The 23,965-nt window shown below is 44.1% G+C and overlaps 1 protein-coding gene and 1 pseudogene across 3 annotated transcripts in view; one reads left to right on the forward strand and one right to left on the reverse strand.

The window, feature by feature from the left end:
• Positions 1-23,965, reverse strand: part of FAR1 (fatty acyl-CoA reductase 1) — a 90,982-nt gene that overhangs the window by 51,902 nt on the left and 15,115 nt on the right. For 2 of the 3 annotated variants that reach the window (XM_074997336.1, XM_074997334.1), the window contains exons 2-3: positions 2,086-2,257; positions 1,580-1,774 (exon numbers count right to left, since the gene is read on the reverse strand). In XM_074997336.1, coding sequence (XP_074853437.1) covers positions 1,580-1,768 — 189 coding nt within the window. In that variant the 5' untranslated portion in view covers positions 1,769-1,774; positions 2,086-2,257. Of the gene's footprint in view, positions 1-1,579; positions 1,775-2,085; positions 2,258-20,688; positions 20,707-23,965 lie in introns of those variants that run through there. The other variant, XM_074997335.1, reaches the window with a different exon arrangement.
• LOC142015113 (SUMO-specific isopeptidase USPL1-like) lies at positions 7,295-19,684 on the forward strand (annotated as a pseudogene).

Raw genomic sequence — 23,965 nt, forward strand, 5'->3', positions numbered from 1 at the left:
TAATGAGCTGAAAACTAACAGGATGAGGGACACTGCACTAATTCAGCTAAGGAGATTAGAACATGTAGGCTTGGAGGAGTGCGAACAGACAACTCAAGCAAAGAGCAGGAAATGAGAAGTTCACTGTATACCACACAGCATATTAAAACTGAGAAGGCGTACCCAAAAGTATCAGAGGCACAGAGAGACAGACGTTAGCACTAAAGAGAATACCACAGGAAATAATGCAGCAGTTTTTATAGCTCAGTAAGCTATGCACAACAGTGAATCATTTGGGGTTTCTGACCAAGATAGATTTTAGGGTTCCCCTTTCGGGCAGAGGTTTGAGCACTGGCCTTGTAAAACCAGGGTTGAGAGTTCAATCCTTGAGGAGGCCACTCAGGGGTCTCGGGCAAACAAATTAAAAAAAATCTGCCAGGGATGGTGCCCCTGTCAAGAGGGCAGGGGAATGGACTTAATGACCTCTCAAGGTCCCTTACAGTTCTAGGAAATATATATTTTTCCCCCATCAGGAGAAGGAAACTTAAGATTTCTCCCAATACCCCCTCCTAGAAGAAAAAAGGGTGACCATAACCCCTTCTGCCCACAACTAAGTTCATAATTCTAAGAAAAGGTCAAAGGGAAAAGCAGCACAATACATAATGGATTTTAAAAAGGCAGACATTAGAAGACAAGAAGAAGCAATAAATTCACGGGGGAAAAATAGTTCCAGAGAGTTGCCAGTTTTTCCCCCAAAAAGATACGTTAAGAGCACAAGAGCAAACTATCCCACTGAACAGGAAAGACAGGAATCATGGAAAGAAACCACTCTGGTTTAACCAGGAGATCTTCAATTATTTGAGCTAGGTCAAATTACAAAGAATGAGTACACAAAATACAAAAATTAGAAAGACCAATGCACAAAACAAGATTTAACTAGCTAAAGACATCAATTGTAATAAGAAAACAGGCTAAAAAACGACTTAGACAAGTTAGATGTCTTCAGGTCACCAGGGCCTGATGAAATGTGTCCTAGAATATTTGTGGAGCTCAGCCAGGAGATATTTGAGCTATCAGTGACATCTTTGGAAGATGGAGAGACTCCAGAGGACTACAAAAAGGTAAAATGGAGGGCCAATCTACAAAAAGGGAAATAAGGACAACCCAGGAGATTACAGAACAGTCAGCTTAACTTCAGTACCTGGAGAATAATAAAGCAATCATTTTGCCAATACATGTAACAGAAGAATGATAAGCAATAGTCAGTATGGACTGTCAACAACAAATTGTCAAATCAACCTGTTTTCTTTAAACAATTTAACAAGTCTTGTGGACATGGGGGTAGCAGAACACATGGTATACCTTGACTTCAGTAAGGCTTTTGATGTTATCTCCCAACACCTTCTCATGAACCAAACACACAACCCTGATAGCTAGTTTTTAATACCACACCAGTCAGTTCCTAAAATGCTTGTGCAGTGAAAAACCCGTTTCAAAATGTTTACACTTGCTCACTATTTCATAAGTTTCCTTACAATGGAGAAAGAAGATTTGTATCACTTCTTTAGTCTCTTAACGCAAACATCTTTCAGAGACATACCTTACAGCTTATCATTTCTTCCATTCGTTCCTGAGGTGTCTGTCCTGCTTTATGTCTCACCAATATATAAACTGCTTTCACTTTAGGGCAGGACCTCAGTAGCTTTTCCAGAAGCACCTTTCCCATGAAGCCAGTAGCTCCTGTGAGAAGGACATTCTTTCCTTTGTAGTATTCTGGGATAGAGACCATTATGACCTTAAAGTTCAAAAGCAGACATTAGAAATATGTCACTTTATGCAGGCCTACAGAAGTGTATCTCCACGATCAAGGCCTGCAACCAAAATAGCAAGAGTCATTTTTTCAAATTTGGTTACAAAATCAATCCTTCAAGAGCTGCAATGCATGTGAATATGAGACAATCCTTAACAAATAACATCAGACCTGACTTTCTGTCACCCCTCTTTTAGGAACAGTGCACACACAATGATTTGTATGAGTTAGAAAGTTAAGTTACCCCAAGCATAACCCCTCTGAGTCCCAACCTCCCACCCCCAGACTTAACTTGCCTCAGCACATCCAGCTCCTCCACTGCTCCCTGCCGTCTTCTCGGTGGGCTGTGCAGCACTTGAAGGGGCAGGCCCAGTCGACTCTCCTCCCAGCTCCCTGCCCTGATGCGGCTTTCACTTCTGGGACTCCCTGCTGCAGCTGACTGCTCAGTGGCTCCAGAGATTGCTGCAGCTTAAACAAACAAAACTAAATTCAGTTGGTTTACTGGTGGGCAAGTGAATTTAATTTTTTTGTTTAAGTGGTGGCAGCCACCAGAGCTGCAAAAGGAGTCTGCAGTGGTAGTGCTCAGAGCCGTAAGAGGCCAGAGTCGCAGGTTGCTGACCACGGTTCACGATAATGGAAAGTTACAAACATTCAGTCCTGTGGCTGAAAGAATTCATCCACCCATCCATCCATCTATATCTCCTCCTTTCTTACAAAAGTAGAACTTAAGTTTAGGAAAATGCCACAAATTTTAGAAGCAATTCACAGAACACTTTTTTCTTCAAAACACTAAGATTTCCTGAGCCGGGGTGATATGCTGCTACCACCCAAGTCCAAAAACCCCTTTAAAGAGCTCAAAATAACACACCTGCCTCTCTCTCTGTGGGGTAACCCCACGCTCTCCCGCAGGAGAAAGCTTAAAAACAAACTGCGATTTCTTAAGAGCTGACTTTTCAGTCACATGCACAAAGTGCCTCCGGCCTGCTAGGACACAGGAATCAGTTCATACTCTTAGAAAGTTCACACGCTTATTAAGAAAACAAAGACAACATACTTGTAAATATACCAAGGTGCTACAGAACAACTGGAAGAAAGTAGATGGAAAAAAAAAAAAAACCACCACAGAACTGCTTCCCTGGGACTCAGTTTAAAAGTTACAGTGTACGGTGGGGGGGGGGGGGGGGGAGAGGGGACACGACTCAGAGGGGTTCCACAAACCAAATCCAAAACTACAAAATAGCCTGATTGTAGCTCACTAGACATCCCCTTTCTATTCTATGACTGCTTCTGGGCTTAATCCATCTCTCTCAGCTCACCTTTGCTCACATAAAAACTGTTGCAGATCACTGCTTCGATTCAAATCTCTCACTCTTCCCATTGGCTCACCTGTGTGCCTGGCAACAACACTTCCTGGAGATTTCCAGGAACCCACTATCTCTGAGTTTAACCCTTCACAGGTAATTTACTTAAGTGGTAGCTGCGATGTCTAGAAAAGGGTAATAGTCCTTCCATTCACCACAAATACTGTTTAAAATTCTGGTTGCTCGTGTTCAAGGGTTAACCTGAAATAGTTGAAGAGAAGTGCTAGTAGGATGATCATGGGAAGGATGGCTTAACTTCAGAGGCGACAGCAAGAACTTGGCTTGTTTAGCTTAGCCAAACAAGTAGCTGATGGGATACAATTACTCCTGACAAACACCAAGAAAGGTGAAGTATTATTAAATCTATAGAAGAATACAGGCACAGGAAAAATGGGTATGAACAAACAGACTGGAAATTAGAGGGTTTTGCCATTCCACCTCATGCTTTATGAAAATTAGCTTATGAATATTGTAACAGGGTAGACCCAGCCTGGGCTAGGGGAAGCGCTAATTAAGCTCCCAGCTGGAGGCAACTGGGTTTGGCAGCAGCCAATCAATTAACGAGAGCCAGCTGATCTGACCGGCCTCAGGCTTAAAAGCAGTGGAGGCAAACAGGGAGGGGAGCGCATGAGAAGTGGAGGAGTTTGGAAAACCATTGTGAGAAGAAAAGAAGAACGCAAAAGCAGATAAGGAGTCATGAGGGTGCTCCTAAGGGAGCTGGGAAGGGAGGAGTGCCTAGGCTCTCCTCCCCCCAGCCAGGCTGACAGCTCTGGCTGGGACTAGAGGAGAGAAGGTGACCAACCAACAGACCAGGACAGGAGAAATAGCAGCAGCCTAGACCCTACAGTCCAGGGCAGAAGCAATGGTTGCGATCTGGACACAAAGGACATCTTGTCACAATATGAACCTCAAGATACTTTACCTCAAAGATACTTTATGCAAAGGATATCATGTGATCTCATTTTAAAAGTTGTAATTTGTAACCATATTTACGTGAGGTCAGAAATACTAAGTGTGAACTTGTTTCATTTGTCCAAGTATTCTAGTAAAAGCTATTAGTGTTACTTTAGGAGCTTAACGGTTGGGTGACCAAGTCAATGACCTGTGAATGGTTTGGTTTTTCCTGAAAGCCCAAACTGTGGTTGGTCAATGCTATCTGATACTGGAACCATTTTGGATCCGGCACTTTTCCATTCATGGTGCAAAAAGTTTGACCAGAACACAAACAATTCCCACCTTGGACAAGGAGGATGTAAAGGTGGAAACAGACAACAGAAGTGGCCAGATGCCAGGAGATACGCTTTCCGCCATCCCACCAACATGTCTGGTGGAAACATCTAAGACACTAAGTAGGTACAAGTTCAGAGGCTACCTAGCTTGCGAAAAGCTAAGTAGCACTGTTACGTTAAGAATTTGCATGTAACAAGTCTTCATGTCTTAGGACTAGCTGGCGTATTTTGTTTATTTTGACTTAGCAACTTTGTAAGGGAAAACAGGTCACTTAAATCCTACTTTTTATATTTACAAGTGTTTTTTATTATAAAGCCCAGTGTAAATAATTGTTACCCGAAGGGAGTAACTATGGTGAATCTCTTTCACTGATAAAGAGAGGGTCCTTATAAAAGTTTACACAGAGAAAGCTTATGCAGAGTATGGAGGATTTATTTGGGGTTTTTGTCCACTCTTGGAGGCTATGTTCCTAGGGCTCAGCTACAAGGCTGTTGACTGCTCTTCCCAGAAGTGAACTTCCTCAGCACAGCAAAACAAACAAAGGGGAAGAGGGCTGTTCCCAAACTTACTCTTGTGGGTAATGTAGACAGGAAATGATATTCCCCGCCTCCAAGTAGCTTTAGGAAAATAAACAATACATGAGGCGGGACCTCTAGGTCTGTTGAGCACTGTTCTTACCATCACAAGCAATCCCATCATGTAGTTACATTCATCAATTTGACCAGCTCACCTTTTAAAACTAAAGAATTGTGTTCCAGAACCTCAACACTTTTTTGAAACCTGTGACTGTTTGATTACTGAATTCCCCTTAAGATTGTCATTCAGTCTGCTGGTCATGCCACTAAGCCTGCCAATCTATCCTCTGGGGCTCTCTACCACTTGTTTCTGCTGGCTCAGATCCTCTCATCTTTCCCAAACAAGGCACGGATTTGGGGTTACTGTCCCCCTGTAGAGTAATGCAGACATTGAACCATTTCAGCTCTAGGAGGATGCAGTTCCTGTGGTTCATCACCTAGGAAACCAACCTCCAGATAAATCACTTACTTTGCGTAAAAGAGTTTTACACAGGGAAAGCTCATAGGTTAGAATCATAGTACCATAGAATGCTAGGATTGGAAGGGACCTTGAGAGGTGATCATGTCCAGCCCCTGCCCTCATGGCAGGACCAAGTACTGCCTAGACCATCCCCGATAGACACTTATCTAACCTGTTCTTAAATATCTCCAGAGATGGAGATCCCACAACCTCCCTAGGCAACTTATTCCAGTGTTTGATCACCCTGACGGTTAGGAATACTTTCCTAATGTCCAACCTAAACCTCCCTTACTGCAGTTTAAGCCCATTGCCTCTTGTTCTATCCTCAGGAGCCAAGAAAGGTTAACTCCTTTTACCCATGAAAGGAGATATGTACACTGATTACTTTTCCCAGACCACCACGAGGTCCAAGGTAAATGTTAAAAAGTATGAAAAGCAAGACTTTCGTGGCTGCAAGTGACAGATCAAAGTTATTAAATTAAAACAGAATAACGCATACCTAGTTCTAAAACTTGTGTTACATACATTTTTACCCTAAACTGCTGTTCTTATTACATGTTCAAGCTTCAAGTCCCCGACCAACTTTTTTTTACTCTGACTTGGGTCTCTGGCCTTTCAGAGTCTTTCCAGTGTACTCTTTGGGTGCGTCAGGCAGCTTCAAAAGCCAGCTGAAGGTGAAATGGGATCGCTTGTCATTGCTTGAGCAGAAGTAGGATATACAGATCCAGAAGAACATTGAAAGGAGAGGTTACTCAACCTGTGCAGTAACTGGATTTTTGTAGTAGTGCCTCTCAGCTAGCAGCCCACATATGCAGAGCACAGGTTTGAGACACCCACTGTGCCACCTACTGTGCATGCGTGGGCAGCCTGTCACCTCTTGTTCTTTGTTGATCCAGACACCAAGGTAGAAATCCAAAGAAGAGGGGAGGTGGATGGGCCGTGGAGCACCCATGGGGACAACTGTCTTGAAGAACTCCAGTTACTATACAGGAGGAATAACCTCTCCTTCTTTGAGGGGCCCTGTGGGTGCTCCAACTTGGGTGACTACAGAGCACTTTGGAGGTTCAGAGATAGGACCTTCAGATTTTGTGTGTCAGCAGACAATAGTATGGAGTGACCAAACTTGGTTCCAAGTCAGGGCAGGCTTGTATGGCACAGTGACATGTAAAACTATGTGCAGAGGCCCACGTGGCCCCTCTGCATAGGTCTTCTGTGGATACACCCTGGAGAAAGGCTGCATGTGGCCGATGCCCTCATGGAATGTGCCTGAAGATTCACAAGAGGCTGTTTATTAACATTAACGTAGGTGAGGTCTTATGTAGCCAGAAATCCACCTAAAGAGTCTCTGCTTAGAAATGGGCATGCCAAGGGACCTGTCAGATGTGGAGACAAACAATCGAGTCATTTTACAGAAATCTTGTGTTCTTTGCAGGTAAAAGGACAGTGCTCGCCAGACATCCAGGCACCTGTGCTCGCCACTTGTATGTGGTTTGGGGAAGAATACCAGTAGATAGACCAGCTCATTACAATGGAACAAGGTGAGCACTTTTGGGAAGAACTTAGGGTGTGTAAGTAACACCACTGTCTTTCTAAAAGATTGTGTGGGGAGGCTCTGACATGAAAGTGCTGATGTCCCTTATCCTGCATGCCAATGTTATTGCCACAAGGAAAGTTACCTTCATGGAGAGATGTAGCAGGGAGTAGGTGCCCAATTGTTCAAAGGGGTTCCCCATGAGAAATGTCAGAACTAAATTAAGGTCCCATGATCGTGTTGGGCACTTAACTGGGGGAAAAAAGGTTTTGAAGACCCCTTAGGAATCATTTGACCATAGGATAAGTAAAGACTGAACGGTCCTGAATCAGCAAGTGGAATGCCAATATGGAAGCCAGGTGGACCCTGATGGTGCTTATTGATGAAATGCCCACCGAGCCCAGAAGGGTCATTGCTGAGTCAGCTGCGAAGCCAGCGACCAACCTGTACTGTCCAAGCAATGACTAGAGTGCCTACGACAGCTACGGTGTGACGTTCTTGAGCCCCCACTCTGTCTGGAGTTCAGGCAGAAGGAATCCAACTCCAATGCTGATTCAGAAGCAGATGATAATGGCAGGGCCATCAGAATCAGTGCTGAGGACAGTGCTGGTGATGGAGCATAGGGCACCAGAAATTGGCCCACAGTCTGTTGGGTCGGCACCAGAGCACTCAGTAACGAATACGGTGTCAGTGCCAGCATCACGTCCATGAGCCCTGACTGCTTTGTGTCAGAGCTACGGCTCCTGTCCTCCATAGACAGAGAAGGACCTGACACCATCATCTGTAGAAGTCCTTTCTGCCACTCAAAACGCCTCCAGCATTGAGGGCAAGTCCTGAGCCTGTGGGGTCCTGCTCCATTCCAGCTTCAATGGACACGCATCCTGCCCTTCAATGGTCTTTGACTTGAGGCCTCCCCACTTCTTCAGCGAGCGGTGCCTCTGATGCCTCCTCCTCTTCATCGGCACCAGAGATTGACTCCTATGGCACCGAGAAGGTGACGGTGCCTGCACCTGCTCTCGGTGCCAAGAGTCCTTAGGTGGCACTGTGGCTGACAGCGCCGGTGCACTTTGCACCAAGGAGGCTCCACTCTCCACTCCTGCAGGAGACTCTGGAGGCTTAAAAGCCACCTCCATTAAGAGGACTTTAAGGCATTGGGCCCTGTCTTTTAAAGTTCTGGGCTTAAAGGCTTTACAAATAGGCCAGCGATCACACAAGTGTCTTTCCCCCAAGGAAATCAAACAGGCTGAATGGAGTCACTTTTGGGCATATGTTTGCTGCATTTTGAACAAGTCTTATAACCTGGGAAACCAGGCATTCCCCAGTGCTGAGGGGGACAGAAGCCCTCCCCCCCAGCTATTAGTTAAAACACTAAGACTAACTGCCAATTTACTACCTTCGTTTGATATTTTAAATTCGAAATTGATGCTATACCTGTCCTGTAATATCAACATTGTCATCAGTATTATGGCTCAATAAATTGAGCTAATAGTATTTACAGTGAAGACAGTGATGTTTTAATATTGTGCTAACTCCTTTAAATTTGATTTTACCTCGTAGTGTATAAGCAGCCCAAGTTTCACCCAGCAGAAGATCTAGCATGATAGTGATAATTATGCCATGCTTTTCATCTTCAGAATTCTTCCCCTACGATCCTCACCATGCCTCTGAGATAACTGACAAAATATATAGTCTTAAATCAGTATCAGGTTGTTTAGCAACACCACAAGTATCCATGATACTGAACTCATTTTCTTACAAAATTCTACAGTGCTTTTTCTGACCCATGCTTGCTCAGAGCCTCCATTAGTACTGAATTATGTGTCAAGTCATTTCTAGCAAGCAGTCCTGCTACCTGAACAAGCTAAATCTCAAACACCGGAAATTTCAGGAAGCAAGGAATACAGTTTTCTAATTATTTGCCCAAGATTCTTATCCAAGAGCAGAGAATGAGAATAGGAACTCCCGCACCATACACATTATATATGAAGCATCTAAAAGCTACACCAGGGTACCCAAAGAGGGAGGTAGGCCCCTGTGGGGGCATGAAGTTTCATAAGGGAGGGCAGCATGACAGGCTGCTGGGTCTCAGACACATCCATTTCATTAAAAATTTGAATATATTACCATTTTTATGTATATGCATTCATATTTATACCCCAATAAAGTTTTTCCATTCTACATAACCCCTTTCGGCACGTGTAAGAAAATAAGGTTTCTTCATACGAACATAACCGAAATTTCTATCGCTTTGAATTGCATTATGCAGGTTGTAGGGGCCATGATAATTGCAGGGATAAAAAGCACAACGAGATGTAAAAAGTTTGCTCACCCCTGAGCTATACAATACAACTGGGGCAGCCCCTGACCAGAATGAGCACTTAAACCCCCAAATGCACTAACTTTTTGGTCAAGTTGTTCACTGATTGAATTCATACTGGAAGGAACGTGAAGCAAACAGGATTTTTGAAATAACTTCACTTGAAAAGGCAGACAGCAATATTGTCTAGTAGCGATGTGAAAATATGCTCTCTTCCTCAATTACTGTGAGCTTAACTCTTCACAAACTAAACCACCTCTGATAAGGAAACGACTGAGAAATTACTAGCCAATTTACTCCTGCCCTCCCTCCAACATTCCCCATCTTCTTCCACAGGATACATTTACACTTCAATAAAAGACCCTAGTTCACACACAGCGGTCCTATGTCTGCTGACTTGGGCTCAGGCTACAGGGCTGTAAAACTGCCGCACAGATGTCTGGATTCAGCGACAGTCTGAGAATTGGGACCCTCCCTACTCTGGAGACACAGCAAAGAGAGGGTGACCATCCATCCCATTTTAGCCAGGACTGTCCCTTTATTTAGCTCCCGACTTCTTTAAGTAAACAGACTAATTGTCCCATATGTTGCAAAGCAGGGACCTGAATTTTAAAGAGACAGCAGTTGAAACTGCAGGTGTTGTCTATTGAAAGAGCCATCTGGAGAGGCAGGTGGGCTCTATAAATAGATTGTTTAAAGGCTGTTGTCAGCAGCCCCTGGGGCAAGTGGCAGGGGGTGAAGGAGGGGCAGGGGGACAGCAGGCAGAGTCTGGCGCATGACTGCTGCACACTCTGCCTGCGAAAAACAGAGGAAGAGGAGTCTCATATCAGACGGGTAGCCGAGTGAGTCTGTATCTTGAAAAATGACATGAAGTCCTGTGGCACCTTATAGACTAACGTATTTTGGAGCATAAGCTTTTGTGGGCAAAGACCCGCTTTGTCAAATGCATGAGTGGGGGAGTTCCAGAGGAGGGCTTAAATATATAGGCTTATGAAAAGGAGGGAGTCCCAGGCAAGAGGAGGGCCAGAGTTGACAAGGTCAGTTCAGTCACAGAGGATGTGGCCCATTGGCAGTTAACGTGGTGTTGTGAACACCAAGAGCAGAGAAATCAGGTCAGTTCAGGCAGGGGGGATCTGGCCCATTACCAGTCACTAATGTGGAGGTGTAAACATCAAGAATGGAAAAACTGCTTTTGTAATTGGCCAACCACTCCCGGTCTCTATTCAATCCTTGGTTGATGGTGTCAAATTTGCAAACAAACTGCAGCGCAGCAGTTTCTATCTGCAGTCTAGTATCAGAGGGGTAGCCGTGTTCGTCTGGATCTGTAACAGCAACGAAGGGTCCTGTGGCACCTTATAGACTAACAGAAAAGTTTTGAGCATGAGCTTTTGTGAGCACAGACTCACTTCATCAGATGCTGGTCTTGGAAATCTGCAGGACCAGGTATAAATAAGCCAGAGCAAGGGTGGGGATAACAAGGTTAGCTCAGTCAGCAAGGGTGAGGCTTACTACCAGCAGTTGATCTGGAGGTGTGAACACCAAGGGAGGGGAAGCTGCTTCTGTATTTAGCCAGCCATTCGCAGTCCTTGTTTAAGCCTGAGCTGAGGGCATCAAATTTGCAGATAAATTGTAGCTCAGAAATTTCTCTTTGGAGTCTGGTCCTGAAACTTCTTTGCTGTAGGATAGCTACTTTTAAGTCTGCTACTGTGTGGCCTGGGAGATTGAAGTGCTCTCCTACGGGTTTTTGTATATTGCCATTTCTGATATCTGATTTGTGTGCGTTTATTCTTTTACGTAGAGACTGTCCAGTTTGTCCGATGTATATAGCAGAGGGGCATTGCTGACACATGATGGCATAAATTATATTGGTAGATGTGCAGCTGAATGAACCCAGGGTGGTGTGGCTGATCTGGTTAGGTCCTGTAATGATGGTGTTGGTGTAGATATGTGGGCAGAGCTGGCAACGAGGTTTGTTGCAGGGATGGGTCCCTGAGTTAGAGTGACTGTGGTGCGGTGTATAGTTGCTGGTTAGGATTTGCTTCAGGTTGGCAGGTTGTCTGTGGGCAAGGACTGGTCTGCCTCCCAAGGCTTGTGAAAGTGGGGGATCATTGTCCAGGATGGGTTGTAAATCCCTGATGATGTGCTGTAGAGGTTTTAGCTGAGGACTGTAGGTGATGGCTAGTGGTGTTCTGTTGGTTTCTCTCTTGGGCTTGTCCTGTAGCAATAGGCTTTGTGGGACACGTCTGGCTCTGTTGATCTGTTTTTTCACTTCCTCAGGTGGGTATTGCAATTTCAAGAATGCTTGATAGAGATCCTGTAGGTGTTTGTCTCTGTCGCAGGGGTTGGAGCAAATGCGGTTATATATGTTAGTGCTTGGCTGTAGACAATGGATCGTGTGGTGTGTCTGGGATGGAAGCTGGAGGCATGAAGGTAGGCGTAGCGGTCAGTGGGTTTACGGTACAGGGTGGTATTGATGTGGCCATTGTGTATTAGCACCGTGGTGTCCAGGAAGTGGATCTCCTGTGTGGACTGTTCCAGGCTGAGGTTGATGTTTGGGTGAAAGTTGTTGAAGTCCCGGTGGAATTCCTCCAGAGTCTCCTTCCCATGGGTCCAGATGATGAAGATGTCATCAATGTAGTGTAAGCAGAGACAGGGTGTTAGTGGACGAGAGCTAAGGAAACGCTGTTCCAGGTCAGCCATGAAAATATTGGCATATTGAAGGGCCATGCGGGTACCCATAGCTGTGCCACTGATTTGAAGGTCTCTATCGTCGCCAAATCTGAAATAGTTGTGTGTGAGGATAAAGTTACAGAGCTCAGCCATCAGATGTGCTGTAGCATCATCAGGGATACTGTTCCGGACAGCATTTATTCCATCTTTGTGTGGAATGTTGGTATAGAGAGCCTCTACATCCATGGTGGCTAGGAGAGTGTTTTCTGGTAGGTCATCAATGTATTGCAGTTTTCTCAGGAAGTCAGTGGTGTCTCGGAGATAGCTGAGAGTGCTGGTGGCATAGGGTCTGAGGAGAGAGTCCACATAACCAGACTGTCCTTCAGTGAGCGTGCCAATGCCCGAGATGATAGGGCGTCCAGGATTTCCAGGTTTGTGGATCTTGGGTAGTAGGTAGAATAGCCCCGGTCGTTGCCAGCTCTGCCCACATATTTACACCAGCAACACCATTACAGGACCTAACCAGATCAGCCACACCATCCTGGGTTCATTCAGCTGCACATCTACCAATATAATTTATGCCATCATGTGCCAGCAATGCCCCTCTGCTACATACATCGGACAAACTGGACAGTCTCTACGTAAAAGAATAAACGCACACAAATCAGATATTAGAAATGGCAATATACAAAAACCCGTAGGAGAGCACTTCAATCTCCCAGGCCACACAGTAGCAGACTTAAAAGTAGCTATCCTACAGCAAAGAAATTTCAGGACCAGACTCCAAAGAGAAATTTCTGAGCTACAATTTATCTGCAAATTCGACGCCCTCAGCTCAGGCTTAAACAAGGACTGCGAATGGCTGGCTAAATACAGAAGCAGCTTCCCCTCCCTTGGTGTTCACACCTCCAGATCAACTGCTAGTAGTAAGCCTCACCCTTGCTGACTGAGCTAACCTTGTTATCCCCACCCTTGCTCTGGCTTATTTATACCTGGTCCTGCAGATTTCCAAGACCAGCATCTGATGAAGTGAGTCTGTGCTCACAAAAGCTCATGCTCAAAACTTTTCTGTTAGTATATAAGGTGCCACAGGACCCTTCATTGCTGTTATCTGCAGTCTGTTTTTGAAGATTTTTGTTGTAGGATGTATCCTGTGGGGTAGAGCCTCAGGTTTAGAGTGCAGCAGGAAGGAGCTACAGCCCCCACAACATTCAAACAGTAGGAAAAAGGTGTGGTGATGGGACAAATAGGGTGGAGGTAGGGAGCTTGGTTGCTCCACTTTGTATAGATGTCAATGGCTTAGAAGGGAAATAATGCTTTTTACAGCAGAAGTCTTTAGGAGTTTTGTAGCAATTGGAAACTGATTTGATATATATTTTAAAAAACATTGTTACTTTACTAATTGATGCATGGGAAATTAAAAACTGGAAGAACTTTTCCATAGATTCTGTTTGACTTTTCAGTTAGAGTTGGATTTCCAGATCAGTGATTTCCATCAAGTGTTAGCATTTGTTTCAGAAGCAATATTTGAATCAGTGGTCTGCAGCCCTTATCTTAGTCTGGCCATGCCCCGGGGAATGAGAGAACTAGCTAGGCCAGGACTGCAAAAGGGTGGGGGGGGGAGAGGGGAGTTGAAGGAAGGGGTGACCCACAGGCAGCAAATAGGAAACAAACAGGCACCATGTGGCTTGGGCAGCTCTGAGGTGGAGAGGGGCAGCTGAGCCCAGTGATTAGATGGGAGAGAGAGAGAAACCCATGATGGGAGATTTCATCAGGAGACTGTACGAGGCACCATCAGGGCAAGGGTTGAGGATTTCCGAGCCTTGCAGTGCCGTACCTCTCATGAGGGCTTATAAATTACAAGCTCCGACAACTCTGTTTACATCCTCTTATTGGGTTCAGGCTAACTACATGATACGGTTGAGTGTTGGGAAGACCCCAACTGCATGGTGCCTCTGGGAAGGGAAGGGCTGCCCCTGTACAAATGTAAACCATAGGAAAGAAGTTTCTCAGCCTCTCATACATGCATGACCCCCACAGCGCAGCTGTCATGTGGTGCGGTGGAGCAACACTGGAGGAAAAAAAAAATCCAGGTGTTCAACTTACAGAGAGAGAGAGAGCAAGAGAGAGAGAGAACCATGAACTCTGCACTGTGGCTATTTTTAATGGGTAGATGTGCTCACCGTGCTGATAGCAAAGAAAGAAGTTTTTCGGCCTCTCTTATAGGCATGATCCCACAGACCAGCCACCAAGGGCTTCTTGATGCCCAATTCAACTTTGCGGGCTTCCTGCAACCTAATTTGTGCAAACCTAGAGAGCAGCAGAGATGGAAGCAGCCAGAGTGGACAACTGTGGAGCATTGCGGGATGCATATGGGAAACCTCTGGAGGCTAATAAAGCCTATTAAAATGCATGGTGTTTCCACACTAGCCTTAATTCGAACTTTAAAAGTCAAACTTGATGCTACATCAAGTCACCCCTCACGGTGTTGTTATATCAACCTTAGCGATTCCTAAAATCAACCTAATGGCATTTGCAGTGAAGACAGTGACATTGTAAAATCAAGCTAACTGCCTTTAATTTGACTTGATCATGTAGCATAGACATAGCCTCAGTATACTAAATGAACAAATTCAGAAAGAGGAAAAGTTTTACTCCAGTGTGGATGCACTGTAGCAGGTTCAGCAGAGGGCAACGAGAATTATTAGGGCCCTGGAGCACAAGACCTGTGAGGAGAGGCTGAGGGAATAAATTTTCCAGGGAGGCTGTGGAATTGTCTCACCTGCTTTTGAAAGTCTCCAAACACCTGGAGTGGAAGGTCTAGATGGTGCTTGGTCCTGCCATGAGTGCAGGGGAGTGAACTCATTAACTTCAAACTTCCTTAAATTCTACAACATATGCCCACACTACTACCACCACCACGACCATCCAGTGCTTAAATGAGAAACACCTTGTTTAACTGAGCAAGACTTAAGTAATGTTGGTAGGCAAAGGAAAATACTTCTGAGGAGCATATTACCATGCTGCAGCCTCCAGTGGTTCATGATACACATCTGCAATTGGTCAAGTGAACCTGTAATGCAGGAATACAGTTGGACCTATCGATGACATGAGCTCTCCGTGCCACATCTTTGAATAATGCTTCCTTACCATCTCCACTCAGATGAAGATTTCAATCTATCTTTGTGAATCAAGGCCTGGCCTGAGTTATTCTTGTCCTTGATACTTCTCAGCTTGATTACAAAAAAGTAGTATACCTAGGCACAAAGCTTTCGGCAATTAGAAAACTCCAACTAGTGCCAGATGTGTTGCAGCATGTCTTCTCAGCAACACAGACCACAGTTAACATATCAGACCTGCTCTCCGTTGTTCTAACTGGCTTTCCACAGTCCTTATCTTCAGCTCAGGATATCTAAAATACCACTAAAAGTTCTCAGCAAGTAAGTCTCCATGGTAAAATAAGAAGAGCTCTTCTGAGCAAGACAGATGGAACTTTGTCAGAGAATGGTACAAGATTATGGAATGAACTCACCCATACACCTCTCCACTTTCCACTCTCCGTTCATTTCTTTAACCTTCCCTTTTCTTAAAAACACAAGCAGGTATATTCACATTAATTCTTCCCCAGAAAACGAAAATCCCAACAAACAAAAAACTACTTCCTACCAAAACGAGACATTCCATGTGAATACCTTATCCCTTTGGTGAGAGGATGAGAAAACCACCATTGTGTGACAAATGTGCAATTACATTGCTTAATACAGTACCTGAAGGTGTCCAGATATTACAATGCTATGTGGGTAGAAAAGAACAAAGCTAAACTGTCTCGTTAAGGTAGAAAAATGAGTGCTTTTTCCTGGGTTAACCACATGAAAAAACAGTTATTTTTTACAAAAATCCAGATATTTCTGACACTGCAGTGATGTCAAATCTAGTACTCAATACTTTATAGAAATTTTTGTATTGCAACTCATCTCCTGGAATCAGGTGAACAGACAAAGAGTTTCCATTATTTGGAAATCTAATAACAAGAAAGAATGGGAAAAAATGAAAAATGTTTAGGGGATTTGGTGCAAAATGATTTCTAAAACTTCTTTATTTAGAGCAAAAATAATTAACTGTTGTACAACTGGCTCATTTCTTTACTGCTGTTTGCACCAGGCTTGTCTCCATGATGGGATGGACTGATGCTGTGGCAATTCATCCACCACGTGTTGGTTTAGCAAGTCTAGCAAAGACCTCCTAAATTAACTGCCAATCACTCTCCTTTCAGCTGTGGTCCTCCACCAGAATGAAGTAAATAGGGAGAGCTTCTTCTGTTGACCCTGCACAGTGGGAATCCTGCAATAAGTAGTTCTAAACTATGTTGATTTGAGTTATGCTACTAATATAACAAGTTGCATAGCTTAGATTAACCCGCCTCCATAAAATCATAGAGGCAGCCAAGTTAATCTGTATCTTTATACATAGTGTAGACCTACCCATAGAAACTCACCCTGCATATTACTGTAGTATCCGAACACTTTCAGGTAGTGTATTGAAACAAAACAAAGCAAGTGAGGACTAACTATTTGATAAATGCCAGGCATAATTTAAGCACTGATGTCCTCAAATATAATGGAGTTAATTTATGTATGACCCAGGTGGGCCTACCTGCCTCATTAGAGGACGATCACCGGAAACATAATAGGACAGCTGAATCTTTGCAGTGTAATGTTAACTTGGCAACTGCTATTACTGTTGGTGATGCACAAGAAAATCCTCATTCTAATTCAAAACCACAACTTTTCCTAGAGTGAATTTTGTTCAGTAAAATCTGAAATCTTGGATGAAGATGGTAAGCCTTCATTGTTCAATGGCACACGTGTCTTCAGTGGACGAATGTATATGCTCTGTGTTGGCTGCATGGTATTCTGTCAGAACTGACACACTTAGAAACTTCAAGGATTGCTGTGACTGAAGCATGCATTGAAGAATCTGTAATCCAGAGGCTGTTTACAAAATATAGTCAAGTGACTTCACTAATGAATGCCTGCCAAATAAATAAGCTAAAAGATGGTCTTCCAAAAGCCGAGTCAGATCTAAATGAAATCAGATATGATATTTGCTCAACTTCAACCTCAGCTGAAGTATGATTTGGGTAAAGAGTAAAGTCCAGTCTTTGCATGCCCACTGCTTTTGCAAAAGGATCCTCAAGTTGAAACACTTTTCCTGCATTCTTTTTTGTAAAGGTTTATGTTGTGGCTTGCAGCCACAACAAAGGTACAGGAAGACACTAACAACTTCTACAAATATAATCCATGACTGGTACCCACTTAATGCTATTCATATTATACCACATAACAGCTGTAAAGACACATCTCGAAGAAGAGAAATGATTTTTGGAAAAAAGTACCATCAGTATTTATGATACATTTCATAGAAAGTTTGCCACATAACCTGAAGAGTTATTCATTTCAGTTTGAAGGAGATATCTACCAAATAAGAGCTGTTTTTCAGTATTGACAAGATCCAAAACACTTCAAAACCTGGGCTTTCAATCCTGACGCAACTTGGCTTGAATGTGATGACACAGAAGGTCCATATAGCAAAATAGGTGAGAGCTTTCAAGTTCCACCTTCAGAGATTCACACTGTCATCCGGAAAAGGAAAGCATCCCAACTGCCACATAACATAAGCTCACAGGTCCAGAGTGTAAAATCTGATCATCTTCATGCTGCACAGTCAAGTTCTTCTCTAGTTTTGCACTGTGATAGTGCTATAGACAAAATACCTATAAGTGTGTAACACAAAAGGAAGTTGTGAGCATTTCATCTAATGAACAATGGAAAGTGGCCAGAGATAGTGACAATAGCTTGCTTTCTGGGACAGAGTATTTGGCAGATGATGTTATAACACTGACACTTGCAGAAATTCAAGTTGATTCTGAAGGTAAACCACTGGACAGTACGTAGATGGTGGGAAATAATGTAATTACTGAAACAGGCATACTTAAACAGCAGGAGTCATCTTATTCAGATCAAGCTCAGTGTACAGAAGATGTTTGTAGTCACACTACTTCCAACATGTGCACCCCACCTGAAAATGCCAGCGTTTCATGACATCTAGGACAGCTGAACCTAGCAAATACAACACCTGTTCCCACAACTCATTGACTCATCAACAACATCAAAAGCTCAAGAGGCAGGGGGCAAAACCAGCCCATCCAACACTGTGAATATCCAGTTAAATTCAGAACACTTACAGAACAAGAAATTACCATTAATGGGGAATGTTACACAGAAACCCTTTAACACCAGAAACACAAGCAAAACTGTAGCAGACTCTCAGGATACAGCTTGGTCTGCTACAAAAGAGAGGATTTGTAGGAAGTTGGGTAAAGGGGTTACTAAGCAGGCCTAATACCTTCATGTGCCTCAGCTCATCATAATGAGAAAAGTTACAAAAAAAATCCTTCTTTACCCAGATTTGCTGACTTGAACTTCCCTAAGAAGGGGGCAGCTAATTTTGGTGGCTTTCAAGCTAAAGGTACAAGCAAACCAACTGAGGAGATGCCTAAATCAGCTGCTTGTCAAGGTAGAAATCCTCCTTCTGCATTAACAAACATGCCTGGTCCTTCTGTGCATGCTCGTCTACCTGCAGTAAACCCCATAGTTGATAGTCCAACTTTGAATATATGTCTGGAAGCTCACTGGTACCTGAACTAAACTAATTCAGACAAACATACTTGTTTAATTCCAAACCAGTCCTGGTGAAAGTTAGGGTGACTATCTCCCCGTCCCAAATGAGAGACAGGCGGCTCCTCCCAGCTCTACTAAGCCCCAGGGAGCCGAGAAGGAGGAGGCAGCCACCGGTGCTCCCTGGGGAAGCCGCAGCCATCTACACTTCCCAAGCCTAAGGGAAGCGACTTAGTGTTCTCTGGCCACCAGCAAGGTCAGCAGGAGGAGGGCTCAAATACAGGACAATTAGCCTATTTTAAAAAATAAGTAGGGATGCCTTTTTGGCATCCCAAATACAGGACGGATGGTCACCTAAGGAAAATAGCAATTACAAATGTGATGTGAAGGATAAAGAATCAGATGCCAGCAAAACTCACATACTTACTTTAAAACTGGTTAGAAAACTGAAAGCTGAAAAGAACAAGTTGGCGCTACTTGATAAGCTGGCAAGGGATCAGATGCGTAACAGAAGCTCTCCAAATAAAGATGTAAAAGATCTGTTAGAGTCTGGATCTCATTATGAAAATGAATCCATGAAGAATTTACTGAAGGAACTGCAGTATCAGATTGATGTTGCAGACAGTATACCTGTGTGTAATACAGACTCCAATATGTCACCAACTATGCAATAATCAGAGTATTGCAGAATTTTTAGCAGACTGTCTCCTACTCCAACTGTTGCTTCTTCTGAGTTTCCAAAGCAAGAAGATGAGTGTAGATAATTGGATATGGGGATAGCAATATTGCAGCACCAGTGCATACTGAGAAAACCAATCTCATGTGGCCCTGTGGCAAGCAAATATCATAATTAGTACAGTTCGGTAAAAGAAAGCAAGTATGAAGGTCAGACTGACTCACTAAAGAGCAAATCCTGCTTGAAAAGGCTTGTCTTTCACAGGAAGAGATCTTTGAAGACCTTCAAGTTCTACAAAGGAAAACAACTTTGCAGATCTGTTCTTTTTAATGTTGACCTCAGTGGCAGGCAACAATGATTTACCTCATTTTGATGAAACTTTGTTTGAAGCTTGTTGATTTGTTTTTAACATATTGAAAATTTTGCATAACAATCTGCACAAAAAGTACTATTAAATTATACGGGGGGGGAAATAGAGAGGGAGAGATAGCGCAATGGTTGGAGCACTGGCCTGCTAAACCCAGGGTTGAGAGTTCAATCCTTGAGATGGCCATTTAGGGGCCTGGGACAAATAGATTAAATATAATATGATATACCTACATCAGGGATGGTGCTTGGTTTTGCCAAGAGGGCAGGGGACTGGACTCGATGACCTCCCAAGGTCCCTTCCAGTTCTAAGAGATGTCTATTGCCATATATTTATTTATATTTACATTAAAAAAAAAATACATAGTTCTGCATCCTCCAGGAGAAGTTTCTGCTGAACACTGCTGGATAAGAATGGGTCTCTGTTGTTAGTCCTGAATTCAAAGCATCTCTGCAGAGCAGTTCAATGTGGACTATGGGCCCTGAATACAGCATTCAAGAAAGGACCCCTGAATCCCATCCTCAGATAGAAGTTAAAGCTACAATGGCTACTCTGTTTTTCTTCAGTCAGGGCAGCAAATATTTAACCTATTGCTTTGTAACACACATGAAGAGCCATGACCCTCTAGAAAAAACATGCTTCATCCCTATTTTATAGCAAGCATTTTGCTGAATCAGAAGGATATTTTCCAGATGTGTCTGGACACAGAGGATTTGGTTGCCTTCATAGACAAGTTTCCAAGGAAGGCTCAACCCTCTATTGTCTGAGTCTGTCCTGAAACACTGCCTTAACAGAGTTAAAAGAATTGGTCAAGTTTAAAGTCCAATAAAAGAAGAGAAGAGAGAGGGAATAATAGAGATGAGAGGGGAAATGAAAAGGTATCTAAAGCTAAGAATTGACCGTTTAAGATTAGCACCCTACCTGAAGCCTGAGCTGCGGAAAGAAAAAGTAACAAATTATGAACAATATCAAAACATTTCCCAAGCACTCTAAAAGGTCAGAGATACATATCTGCCTCACTCTCCGGATCATCACCTTGTTGTGGCAAGTCGGCTTGTGTGTTGCAATGAACCCAATGCAGTAGGGTGTCTCATACTCCCAGCAGGGTCATCATTTCAAGATACTTGAACAATATCATCAACACTGCCTCAGGAGAATAGTAAATATCTCGAGAGATAGGCGCACGAACACTAGCATCCTGGAAGAGTCAAAACATTACCAGAGTGATAACGGTTTCAAAGCATCAATAACTTAATTGTATTGGTCATGTGGTTTGGATGTATTCCAAACCAGATTCTGTTTCCTGAGGTGGAGGAAGGACAGAGGAGCACTGGGGGCCAGCAAAAGTGATATCAGGATAAGCTGAAGGCACTTGTGAAAAAGTGCAGCATAGGTGTTGACACTTGGAAGAACCTTGCCCAAGATGATCCCTAATGGAGAGCAGTAATCTGTGAAGAAGTGCCACAATTTGAGAGGTTCTACTTCTTATTGAGTGATCACCCAGAAAGAGAGATGTATTTCCTAGTCTGTCATGCAGAAATGTAACACTGAGTTCATACATGCAAACTATTACATTCTGTTAATGTAGCGATGAACAGTTATTGGACATAGGAAAGTCAAACAAAGCAAGATACAAGGCAACTCTGTAGCTCTATCTAGAGGCCAGAGTGGCAAAATCCAATGTAGAGCCAGTAATATAACTGCTACACTCAAACATTAAAACAGAAAATGAATTCAGAAGTGGCCAACCTGTCTGCATTGGGGGCCACATGGCATTTTTTTTACATGTTCTGGAGGGGCCAAATACCTTTGTCCTGCCTCCCCCCTTCCACAATGCTCTGCCCCCACTCTGTCCCTTACACCTACTCCCTGTCCTGACTTTCAACAAGCTGGAGCGCACAAGGGGCCATAAAGGTTGAAACTGGAAGTGTGAGCTCTGGAATGGGATCAGGAATGAGGGATCTGTGGGCTCCCGGCAGCAGGAAGGCCTCAAATATTTACACTGTCACTTGTCAATAGCATAGCCCACATGGCGCATGTATGCCACTGTCAATGCCAGCAGGCTTGGTGTGGGACGCTGCAGCAGGGTGAACTTGGCTCTTTCTGACTGCATAGAGTAGGAAGACCAGCAACTGGAAACAGCTTGGGGGAGCCACACACGTTCCACACCTCCTAGCACCCTGGCCACACTTATCCACGAACACTTCAGTGGAGCCCGCCCCGCCCAGCACTGTGCCTGCATCCCCATGCGGGTCCCTCCTAGCCCCTCCCCCAGGCAAGGCCCTGTCCCATGAGTCTCAGGGGCTGTGTCAGGCTGGCACAGTCTCCCCACTGCATTGTAGTGTTCTTCCCTTCAAAAAGATCTCATATGCAAAATGTAGGAAAATTGGCTAGACATAAATGTGCTGATGCAGTAGCTGGACAATATTTAAGAGTAACAGAGAGGAAGCCGTGCTAGTCTATACACTATCAAAACAAAAAGCAGTCAAGTAGCACTTGAAAGACTAGCAAAATAGTTTATTAGGTGAGCTTTCATGGGACAGACCCACTTCTTCAGACCATAGCCAGACCAGAACAGACTCAATATTTAAGACACAGAGAACCAAAAACAGTAAGCAAGGAGGACAAATCAGAAAAAGATAATCAAGGTGAGCAAATCAGAGAGTGGAAGGGTGGGGGGGAAGATCAAGAATTAGATTGAGTTAAGTATGCAGACGAGCCCCTATAGTGACTCAGAAAGTTCATATCCCGATTTAAACCATGTGTTAATGTTCCGAATATGAATATAAATGTCAATTCGTCCGTTTCCCTTTCTACAAAGGAGCGATAATTTCTTTTCAGTAACACACATACCTTGAGGTCCTTGACAGAAATGTGCGTTACTCCCACCCAGACAAGTCACAGAAAGTGACTTTCTGTCAAGGACCTCAAGGTATGTGTGTTACTGAAAAGAAATTATCGCTCCTTTGTAGAAAGGGAAACGGACGAATTGACATTTATATTCATATTCGGAACATTAACACATGGTTTAAATCGGGATATGAACTTTCTGAGTCACTATAGGGGCTCGTCTGCATACTTAACTCAATCTAATTCTTGATCTTCCCCCCCACCCTTCCACTCTCTGATTTGCTCACCTTGATTATCTTTTTCTGATTTGTCCTCCTTGCTTACTGTTTTTGGTTCTCTGTGTCTTAAATATTGAGTCTGTTCTGGTCTGGCTATGGTCTGAAGAAGTGGGTCTGTCCCATGAAAGCTCACCTAATAAACTATTTTGCTAGTCTTTCAAGTGCTACTTGACTGCTTTTTGTTTGGACAATACTTGTATTTCCAGCCTCGGAATTCAAATGTATCAGTTTGGTTCTGGATAGCCACTAGAACAGGCTCTAGGATGGCCTTGATGAGAGGCTGATGTGTGTGCCAGATAGACAATAACACCACGATACTCCCACCCAGACAACCCCTAAAGTTCAGTCTATACCCACCAAGAAGTATTCAGAAGCAGCCAATCAGAATTCCCACAGTTGTGAAAAAGAGGCCATGACATCAAGACAACTTAGCCCTGTCAAGAGCAACACATGGGTCGCCGACCATTTTCATTCAGCCTGCAGCTACACCTCACCGAGTGGTAAGCAGGGGCGCACCTGGGTCGGGGAGGCTGTGACAGCTCAACAAACCCACCCAGCCCTGCAAGACAGACCCTGCCTATGGGTGGGACCAGGCAGGTCCCTCACAGGCCCATGAGTGAGCAAATGAGTGGAGCAGGTTCCACTGTGGGTTCCAGGGATGGGTGTGGCCAGACATTGCCCATAGGGAGATGAGCCTCGGATTGCATGTGGGGGGGTGGGGCATGCATGGCTCCACTGAACTGTTTCTATTTGCTGGTCTCCCTGCTCTGTGCAGTAAGGAAGAGCGACGCTTGCCCCACCACAGCAACTCTCGCATGCTGCTGTCAGCAGGCTTGGCATGCACCATGCCGGTCATGTTAGTGACAAACAGCAGTGCTGCCGGGATCCCTCAAACCCCTCATTCCTGATCTCGCTGCAGAGCTCACACTCCCTGCTGGAACCTTCATGCTCCTTCTTTGCACCCCAACCCACTTCACCAGCTGGTTGAAAGTGATGGAAGGGAGTGGTGGGGGAAGGGCAGAGCAGGGGCAGAGGTACTGTAGAATGTGGGGGCAGAGGGCAATGCAGGACAAAGGTGTTTGGCCCCTGGAACACATACAAAATTGCCATGTGGCCCCTGATGCAAAAAGGCTGGCCACTCCTGGGCTGGACTGTACATCACCAGGATCCTTAAAATTAATCTA

The sequence above is a fragment of the Carettochelys insculpta genome, chromosome 6, assembly GCF_033958435.1.
Source record: "Carettochelys insculpta isolate YL-2023 chromosome 6, ASM3395843v1, whole genome shotgun sequence".
Lineage (NCBI taxonomy): Eukaryota > Metazoa > Chordata > Testudines > Carettochelyidae > Carettochelys > Carettochelys insculpta.